Source organism: Orycteropus afer, unplaced genomic scaffold, assembly GCF_000298275.1.
Source record: "Orycteropus afer afer isolate SDZICR_OR568_19922 unplaced genomic scaffold, OryAfe1.0 scaffold00495, whole genome shotgun sequence".
Taxonomy (NCBI): Eukaryota; Metazoa; Chordata; class Mammalia; order Tubulidentata; family Orycteropodidae; genus Orycteropus; species Orycteropus afer.
The window spans coordinates 1,571,953-1,582,370 of record NW_006922082.1 but is presented as its reverse complement, the minus strand read 5'-3'; the positions used below and the strand labels follow the sequence as shown (position 1 = coordinate 1,582,370).

General features: G+C 50.5%; 1 protein-coding gene across 1 annotated transcript in view; it reads left to right on the top strand.

The window, feature by feature from the left end:
- Nucleotides 1-6,830: 6,830 nt before the first annotated feature.
- Nucleotides 6,831-10,418, top strand: part of DCAKD (dephospho-CoA kinase domain containing) — a 9,014-nt gene continuing 5,426 nt past the window's right edge. Inside the window, exons 1-2 of the mRNA XM_007955252.2 lie at nt 6,831-6,942; nt 8,102-8,305. Coding sequence (XP_007953443.1) covers nt 6,831-6,942; nt 8,102-8,305 — 316 coding nt within the window. The remainder of the gene's footprint in view (nt 6,943-8,101; nt 8,306-10,418) is intronic.

Genomic DNA, 10,418 nt, shown 5'->3' with positions numbered 1-10,418 from the left:
GTTCATTCTGTAAAGTCTTGCTCTAATAACAGAGACCATTGACTGGGTGCTCGATGTGTGCAAGGCACTGTTCTGGGCACTTCACATGGACTCTTCACAGCCACACAGTCAGTGGCATCACACATCAGCTCCATTTTACAAATGAAGAAGCTGAGTTGTAGGGAGGTTAAGTTACCTGACCAGTTCACTCACCTGGTAAGTGACAGAACCCAGGATAAGTGCTGGACACCATGCTCAGTGCTGGGATAAAGGGTATAAACTAGACATGGCCTTTAGCCTGATGGAGCTTAGTTTATCTAAAATATTCAAAATAGTCACACAAACAGATAAAACTGTGAACCATGATAGGTACAAGTGGGGGGACAATAAATGGAGCCATGAGAGACCCAGGCCTGATGTGCATGGTGGGATCTGACAGAGGAGCTGTGACCTGCTTCCTCACTGCTTTCGGGACCTGGTCCCTCATTTGAAACAATGCCTCTCTCACTCTTGATACCCTTACCCGCTTAATTTTTCTTCCTAGCACTTACCATCATCCCACATATTGTGAGTTCATTGTTTATAACCCACCCCAACCCCTCCTCTCACCTCCTACATTAGAGTGTCACCTTTGGGAGGGCAGGGACTCTTGAATAGTGCCTGGTGTCTGACTGGTTGAAGGAGTGAACGCAACAATAAACAGAGGAGTTAGCCAGGAGGAGAGTGTTCTGGTGAGGGAGCAGCACACACTGAGGTCAGAAAGAGCTTCCACGTTCTGGGGCAGAGGGAAGGCCAGTGCCACTTGCCCAGAACAGACAATCACTGAAGGGGTGGAGGGGTTGACTGACAGTCACACTGGGCCTGGAGGCTTTTGGGAGGGGTAGGAGGAGAGCCAAGAAGGCAATGAAGATCTTATGCAGGGAAGTGTCTGGATCCAGCCTTCACTGTAAGCTATGACTGCCATGCGGAGAAAGCCTTGGGGAGAAATGAGACAAATCAGGTCACAAGGCTATTGCATCAGTGCAGTGGTCGGGCATGAAGTGGTGATGGCTTAGATGAACAGGGTGGGTCTGGTGTGGTTAGAACTCATACAGAGTACATTGAGCTGTTGGACTTTTTGCTCCCTGAGAGCAGCACTGCCAGAAAGGACTCCAAAACACTTCCCTGAGTGTATTTTCTTTGTCTCTTTGGGGCTGTTGGGGCTCAAGAAGTAAGAGCTGAAAGGCAGGTTGAAGAAGCCAGTAAGAGGGGCCCACCATTTATGGAGCACAGTAGGATCCCAGCAGTGGAAGCTTAGGCCCCTGAGCTCACAGAGGTTTGGGGGGCAGATACCCCTGACTCTGATGCCCATACCCTTTCCTTTATGCTCTGCTGCCTTCCCATTGACGTGGAGAAAGGGAAATGAAAGGATTCTAATCAGAGTCTGGCTTTTCTTCCTGATCTCCTTTGGCTGATGTCTCCCTTGCCTGGGATTAGTTCCAGAATTCCTGCTTCCCTTCCTCTCCACCGGGCATTAACTTCTCTGTAGCTATGGGACTATGGCACTTGGTGTTGTCCTTTCTCCTTCAGCTAAGCCAGCTCTGTGAACAGATTTGCTTTTGAGGAAGATTCACTAGGGGCACATCTATTGACTGTTTCCAGAAGAGCATGAACCCCAGAGCGGTGGGAAGAAGGCACCGCTGTGACTCAGAGCCCTTCCAGGAGCTGGCACTGTAGTTGGCACTGGAAGGCCAGCCCCCTTGTTTTACAGCTGTGGAAACTGAGGCTTCAGAGATGGGAAGACATTCAGGGCCAGCCTCCATTTCTTATTTAGGGAGCACTTATAGCACTGGCTGGCACCGTGGTTAAGGCATTTGGCTGCTAACCAAAAAGGTCGGTGGTTTGGACCCACCAGCCACCCTGGGAGAAAGATGGGGCAGTGTACTTCCATAAAGATTTCAGCCTTGGCAAACCTATGGAGCGGTTCTACTCTGTCCTATAGGGTTGCTATGAGTCAGAAACGACTCGATGGCAGTGGGTTTGGTTTTTCTAGTTTCAGCACTGGTGTCTGACTGGTTGAAGGAGTGAACACAGTAAGAGGCATGCCTACAGCACACAGGTAGTTTTATGACAGAGCTCAGAGACTACAACGCAGGCCTCTCAACGCCCAGCTCACAATGTTCCATTATAGCAGGGGTTCCAGTGCTCAACTGGCCAGGAGGAACATGGGTTCAGTAAGTCTGGGGTGGACCCTGGGTTTCTACACTTTTTCTAAAGCTTCATAGGGGATACAGATCCAAGCTGGGTTAAGAGTTGCTGTGAGGTGCCACAGCCTCAGTGTATGTGGCATGGAATGGAGGGGACTGGAGCAAGCTCTTTGGGAGGAAGACAAACCAGACCAGGAGGAATATCGTGAATACAAGTTATCAAAGGGGTTACCGCATGGAGGTGTGGGGAGAAGCTGCCAGAAAGGGCTAGGTGGACAGGCAGTGTGGACTTAAGACTCCACTTCCTCTTGGCTGAGCCTCGGGAGATGTCCCTGGGGGTGCAAATGGTTAAGTGCTCGACAGCTAACCTACAGGTTGGTGGGTCAAGGCCACACAGAGATGCTTCGTCAGGAAGGCCTGACCATCTTCTTCCAAAACCCAGCCATTGAAAACCCTATGGAGCATAGTTCTGCTCTGACACACATGGGGTCACCAGGAGTTGGAATCGACTGGATGGCAACTGTTTTTTTAAGCCCTAAAAAGATGGTGAGCTCTGGCTTGTTGAGCTCCCTCCCCAGCAGATACGTGAGCCAGAAATCACCCCCACATACCTGCTGGGCTGAGGGAGAGTACCAGGTGACCACTCTCACTCACCTGTTGGTGCTCTGTTCTCTACTGGTTTCAGTTGTGACTGTGTCTCTGCCCTCCCTAAGGGACAAGGCCTGTGCTTTCCTTTGGTTGCTCACAAAGTCCCCAGCACCAAGCTGCAAAACTCAGGTTTGCTTGGTCAGTGGTTAGCGAGGGGCTGAGTTAGGGAGGGGCTTGTTCGACAGGAACTGCTGTTATTTGTCCCCTTTAAGCAAGGGGCCTAGAGTCTCCGTGGACATGTGCTTCTCCATCTCCTTGGCCGAGCAACTGTTGATCTGTTTCCGCAGATGGTGATCCAAGTCTCTGAGAAGGGAAGAAATTTGTTAGGTTATCCTGGGACAGAGCTGAGCCTGGAATTTATATCTGTACCTTGGTCTCTGTCCAGAATCCCTCTGACCCCACTCTGTAGGAGAAAAAACAATAGTATGATAGTCAAAATAGCATTTTTCATTGGCTGTGAATTGATTGGCCTACAGACAGATTCACCTGCCTCGGTTTGTCTTACTTAGGCTAAAGGTAAATTTATTTTTCATTCCCTGAGTACATTAAAAGGCAGGGGTCTAGACTAGGGAGTTGGAAGCTTTGAATTCCATCCAGGCTCTGCTAATAGCTGTGGCCCTGGGCAAGTCCCTTCCCTTCTCCGGCCTTGAGTCTTCACAGCTGTAAATGAAGTTAGAGTTGATCCCAAGCCCTGCTACCCATCAGAATTGCCTGAGCAGCTCCATCCCCAGGAGGGGTCCAGGAGTCCCTGGGTGGCACAGTTGAGTGCTCAACCAAAAGGCTGGTGGTTCAAACCCACCCAGAGGCATCTCAGAAGAAAGGACTAGCAACCTGCTTTCATAAAGATTACAGCCAAAGAACCCTCATGGAGCAGTTCAACTCTTAACACGTGGGATTGCCATGAGTCAGAATCGATTCAATGGCAACGGGTTTAGTTTTTGGTACTAAATGAAAAGTTGGTAGTTCAAACCCACGCACAGACATCTCAGAAGATAGGCCTGGGAACTCTGCCAGCTCACAGCCTTGAGAACCCTATGAAGTGCAGTTCTACTCTGCAATGTGTGGGGTGGCCATGAGTCAGAATCAACTCTACGGCAACTGGTTTTTCAGATGAGGAGGGGTCCTGACATCTGTGTACAGCAGAGGTTGAGGTCAGTCCAGCCAGATGGTCTTTGAGGCCCCTTCATCCGAGCCTGGCTTGAGTGACTCAGTGACAGAGACTTGCATTCAGTGATGTAGGGTCAGGGCCCTGTGGGGAGCTGGGCCCAGCCTTTTCTCAAGGCACACCCAATTCTTGGTCACTCAGGAGAAGAGAAGCTGATTCCCACTGCTTTGGGGGCAACAGTATTTGATTAGGTCTCTCCCTTTGGGTGGTGATTCTGTAGCAAATGTTTCCCATCTCCACCCCTGGCTTCCCCAGGTGAGAATCATCCTCTAAACCAAACCAAACCAAACCTACTGCATTTCCAACTCTTAGCAACCCCATTGGGTTTTCAATGCTGTAAATCTTTGTGGAAGCATACCACCCCATCTTTCTTCTGCAGAATGGCTGGTGGGTTCAAACAGTGACCTTTTGGTTAGCAGCCAAATGCCATAACCACTTCACCACCTAGATTGGTGTCCTGGCTGCCCAAGCCACCCACCGACTCAGCCCACACCTGAGCACTGCCTCCCTTTGTCATATGGTGTGTCCTCAGGGGAGGCAGACTCATTTCAGTATAAGCTCCAGCGAGGTTTAATTAGGACAGCGAATCTACTGTTTAACCAAAAAAAAAAAAAAAAAAGTCCTATGACAGATCTCAAGGTCCTAGGGAAGTGATCTGCCATTTAAGGAAGGGTAGAAAAGAGCTGGCCTTCCATTTCATTTCTTTCAGCCTAGGGATCAAAACTCAAGACATGGGAGCCCTGCTGACACCAGAATATGCAACCTGGCTTTTGGAAGTTATTGTTGTTGTTATGTGCCATCGAGTCAGACCTGACTCACAGTGACCCCTTTTTGGGTTGCCGAGGCGGTATCACGACAGAAGTAGATTGCCCAACCTTCCTTCCGAGGAGTGGCTGGAGGCTTTGAACTACCAGCCTTCTGGTTAGCAGTCAAGTGGCTTAGGCACTTTGTGAGATAGTCTGATGGTGCGGGAATGGGGACGTAACTTTATGAAAGTTCTCTTTTTCTTTCTTAACCCCCGCTTACCACTCAACCTCGCCTTCCTCACTGCTGTTTATTGGACATTTGCCATTTCTCAGGTGGGGTCGTTGCTGTCAGCTGCCACCAGATTGACTCTGACTCATGGCAATCTTACGTACAACAGAGTGAAGTGCTGACCAGTTCTGTGTCATCCTAGCAATAGCCAGAACATTCAAGTTCATCATTGCCGCTGTTGCACCAATCTGTCTTACTGAGGGTCTCCATCACCCTCACTGGCCCTCTGCTTCACCAACCACAATGTCTTCCTCCAGCGTTCGATCCTGATGGTGTATCCGAACCAGCAAGGTGTACAGTGGACAGTCAAGCAGTGCGCAAAGGGCTTGATGTGCATTTCTCATTCAGTCTTCGTAATAACCCCGTGAGGCAGGTTTTGTTAACCCCATTTTATGGATGAGATAACAGGTTCACAGAGGCAAGTGACTTGCACAGCATGGGTCACAAGATGTACCGTATTTTTCACATATAATATTTTTCACACATCCACATAAATAGCACACAGCATGTATAGGAAAATAATACACAAGGTGTTTGCATGGTTTGAGAAAAAACATATCATGTGTGCCTTATTTGTGTAAAAAAAATATGGTAAGTGGAAGAGCTGGGATTGGAGTCCAGCCCAGCCTCCTCCGTGGCCTGTGCTCCTGACCTGTGCTGCTCTGCTGCTTCCCCGACAGAGGGAGCCACAGATCATAAGATTGAGCTCAAAGTTACCAGCCCATCCTTCCCCTCACATTCCTTCTTGGCAAAATCTGGGCTTCTCTAAACCTTCAAGCTTAGCGCTGCCAAGCCTAAGCCATTGCTCGCTGCTAAGCCCCATCAGGGCCACTTACTTCTTGGTTGAGCTAGGGAGATTAAGCATTTTAGTCTAACAGACCCTCCTGTGGAGAGGGGGCTGGGGCAAGATGGCCCATACTCCCTAGTGTTTGTGATCTGTACTGCTGCCCACTGGGGTGTCTGCAGGCAGGCCCTTTCTCCCCGTGAGCCTCAGCATCCTAGATGAGAGTGTGGAGGCTGTGGTTGCATTGTTCCTCACCAGGGCTGAGCTGTGGGCATCTGAACTTGAACTGGGTTCTCCACAGGGACAGGTATCTTGCTGTTCAGGCGAACGGCTTCCTCCAGAGAGCACTCTGCTTAACAGCACCTGACATGGTTCTTGCCTGCTCAGCATCTTGATTACTACACTTGGGCTGTATTAGGTGGCCACCTTTAGGAGTGAATGCAGTCATCCGGCTCATCAGTATCCATGGGGGACTGGTTCTAGGACACCCCCCCCCCCAGTGCCAAAATCCAAAGATACCTCAAGTCCCTTAAATAAAATTGCATCGTGTTTGCATATGACCAATGTAAATCCTTCAGTATACTTTCAATCATCTTTAGATTACTTATAATACCTAACACAATGTAAATGCTGTGTAAATAACACTTTAAGCTCCCTCTTAGCCTTTGAGGGATTGCTTTAACCACTTAATTACTTTTTTTTTTCCCCCTTGAATATTTTCAGCCCATGGATGCAGAATCCACAGATGCCAAGGGCCGCACTGGCGGCTTTTCTGGAGGTGTTCTCTGTCTCCAGATGGACCCTGTGCTCCCCAAGCTCAGGCTTGACTCTCCCCAGCTAGGCTGTATCTCCCCTCCCATCCTCTGCCTACCACTACCCCACATAGTTCTGCTCCAACACTGATCAGGCCTGTTCTTGTCTGACAGGCAGGTCCTTTTAGCCTTCTTCTGTAGCAAGCTGATCTGGCCTTACTCTCCAGTGACCCTTTGCCTCCTGGTTCCGTGGCTTCTGTCCTCCCCGTTTCCTGGACAAGATGTTCCTGGTGGGCCTGACGGGGGGCATTGCCTCAGGCAAGAGCTCAGTGGTCCAGGTGTTCCGGCAACTGGGCTGCGCAGTGATTGATCTGGACGTCATTGCCCGGCATGGTGAGTTGTGGGAGGGGCTCAGAGGGATTATATGCATGGCTCCCCTGTGTGCCCTCTCTTCTGCACTGCCTCATCCCTTTAATTCCTGACTTCAGGGCCTCAGAGGGGGCTAAGGCTTCCTGTGTGCCCCTGTCTGTTCTGTCCATGCCTCCCTCTGACTGGAGCTTTCCTCCTCCTCCACCTGCCCTTTACCAACCTGAGGAGTCTGGGCCCTCTTTCTCTCTCTCTTTTTTTTTTTAAATACATTTTATTGAAATATAATTGAAAGTGACATGAGTCAATGCATTTTTTTCCTTGACTTTTTACAATAATGAACTAATACTATGCCCTTCTGTGATTGACTTATTTCACTCAGCATAATGTCTTCCAAGTTCATCCACATTATGTGGTGTTTTGCAGATTCTACGTTATTCTTTAGAGTTGCATAGTATTCCATTGTGTGTATGTACCATAGTTTTGTTATCCATTCTTCTGTTGATGGGTACCGAGCTTGCTTCCATCTTTTGGCTACTGTAAACAGTGCTGCGATGAACATGGGTGTGCATGTGTCTGTTCTTGTCCTGGCTCTCACTTCTTCAGGATCTGTGCCTAGTCATGAGACTGCTGTGTGCCCTCTTTCTTCCCTAACTGCTTTCTCTCCCCTCATTATTTCTTTTTGTACTTGCTGTTGTTGAGAATATACGCAGCACATGATGTACCAATTGAGCGTTTTTTCCATGTATAATTCACTGACACTGGTTACATTCTTTGAGTTATGCAGCCATCCTCACCCTCCTTTTCTGAGTTGTTCCTCCCCCAATAACATAAACTCACTGCCCCCTGAGGTTCCTGTCTAATCTTTGGAGTTGCTGTTGTCAATTGGAGCCCATTGTAGGTAGTTCTTACAAGAGCACAATGCTCAAAGCAGACATTTTTCACTAGTTAAGCTAAGTATTGTTTGATTTAAGGTTGAAAGATTTTCTCAGGCTGATAGTTTCAGGGGTTCATCCAGCCTCCTCAGTTCCAGAAAGTCTGGAGCCCCCGTCACTTTGTTTATGCTCCAACTGAAAGAAGCACCCTTCACCCTTGGGCTCCTCCATCATCCTGCCTCTAGTCACCTGGGGCCTGCAACTGGCCTGGAGGCTCCTGCGAGTGACCCGGCCTCCTCCCTGTGCCACAGTGGTCCAGCCAGGATACCCTGCCCACCAGCGCATTGTGGAGGCCTTTGGCACTGAGGTCTTGCTGGAGAATGGTGACATCAACCGCAAGGTTCTGGGGGACCTGATATTTAACCAGCCTGACCTACGGCAGCTGCTCAGTGCCATCACCCACCCTGAGATCCGCAAGGAAATGATGAAGGAGACCTTCAAGTACTTCCTCCAGGGTAAGACCCAGGGCTTTCAACAGGGGCCGGGGGCAAAACCCACTCCTTCCAGGGCCAGAACCAGGATTGGCTGGAGTGGGCGGAGCTGGTTATCCAGGCTGGTCCGTTCGCACTGTTCCTTGCTATCAGCCCCAGAGGAAAGAAGCACACGTCCCCCAACTCTTAAGGAGGTTGACAATCTGATGAGAAGAGACATAGGGCTTTTGATCTTTGAAGTTCATTTTTCTGGTAAGGATTGGAGTGATAATAGCTGATGAGTAATGGAATCCTAGGACCTGAGTTCAAGTCCCGGCCCTCACAGCGTCTAGCTGTGTGACTTGGCGGAGTGATCCAGCCCCTCAGCCCATCCCATCTGTGTGGTGAGGATAAGAATGCTGACATTGGAAAGGTGTTGAGAGGACCGAAAGTCCACAGTAGGGGCAGTTGATCAACCCACAAGTATAAACCATGGTCAGAGTCAGATTGGGAACTAATTAAGACACCTAGGAAAGTGTGTAGATGGAATGGAAACTGGGGAAGGACCAGGATGGCCAGGGAAGGTGGTGGAGGAGTTCTGATTGGTGGACAGTTATATAGAGGTTGGGCTCAGGGTCAGAGTCAGTCTGACGAATGCAGGGACAACCAGGGTAAGGGGGTGCCTGGCTATGAGGAAGGGAGAGGGTGGGAAAAGCAGGGACCTGTGGGCATTGACAAAAACCTTACCCAAGCAGCTATCAGCAGACTTTCCCAAGCCCTTGTTCTGCAGGATGGAGTTAGGCTGGAGTGACCTGACACTTCCTGTCCAGGATGGGGTCAGTGGCCAGGAGCACTGGGAGAGCAGGGCCTCAGGATCAGGCAAGAGGTTGTCTTGGGGCCCCATTGGATCTGCCTGCCAGCCTTCGGCATACGTGGCCTCCAGTACTGGCCTTGGTGCTGCGGGCTTTGCTGCTCATCTCCCCACTGTCAGCCACGATGGAGATGTGCCTGCCTGCAGGGCATGGGGGAGCCTTCTAAGTTATCTTCAGATCTCTGCACTGTGATGGTCAAACCCTTTTCCTCTCAACTTACCACCTACAGTGTGGAGGACCCTCCCCACCCTCACCCCTAGCCAATACCTCTCTCTAGAAGGAGATGGTGACTTGACCAGGCCTCTATGACATTGAGGCCCCCAACTTCCCCAAGCTCTGGTAGGCTGGAACTGACTGCAGACATCCTCCCCGCTGGACCTGCTGATCCGATGTGCGTTCCCTCTCAGCACCTTGCCACAGCCCCTCCTGCCCCCTGCCCTCCCTAGAGCAGGCCCTGGCTCTCTCCCTTTGTCCTGCTGCCTGTCTGCTAGTCCCCTCACCTCCCCCACCCCAACTCTGGCCTGCCCAGGAGCAGAGACTTCTGTTTTCCATTCTTGCCCTTTTGCATTTGCTTCCAGGCCAGTTGCAAGTCTGTCTGCAGGGCTTTGAGGCAACGGTGGCTCTCTCCTTCTGAAATTAAGCAGAGGATAATGTCACCCGCTCCAAAGCTCTCCCCCGTGTTATCCACCCAGCCTCCTCCCACCCCACTTAAATAAAAGCCAGAGAGCTCTCTTCAGCCCGATAAGGTGAAAAATGGGGACGACAGCTGTGGCTTGCACAGTCCCAGTGTTTCCCTGATGAGTATAACAAATACAACTGTCAAAGTTGGTATAATCAAACGTCAGATAAGATCACCAGCTGTTGGGGAGGTCTCTGCGTAGGCAGACGGATGTCTTAATAGAGTCAGGATAGTTTGCAGAGCTTATCAAGCAGGAGGGATGTGACAGCTGAATAGCCCTTTGCTGGTGAACCAAAGAGCTGGCCATGAGCTCCCCAGAGGGCCAAGGAGAAAGGCCAGTGAGAGGAGGGGAGGCAATGGGAGTGGGGCAGGAAAGGGAGATAAGAGGCCCAGAGAGGATCCAATTTTGGCTCCTGCTTCGAGATGGGGGCAGAGCGGAGCACCTGGCCCTGCTGGCCTCCCCCTTCCCGGGGACAGTAGTCATTATAGCCACGTCTGTGGAGTGCTTAACAAGGGCCTGCACAGGGAGGTGCTGACACGTCTGTGGGGTGCTTAGTAAGGGCCTGCACAGGGAGGTGCTGACACGTCTGTGGGGTGCTTAGCGAGG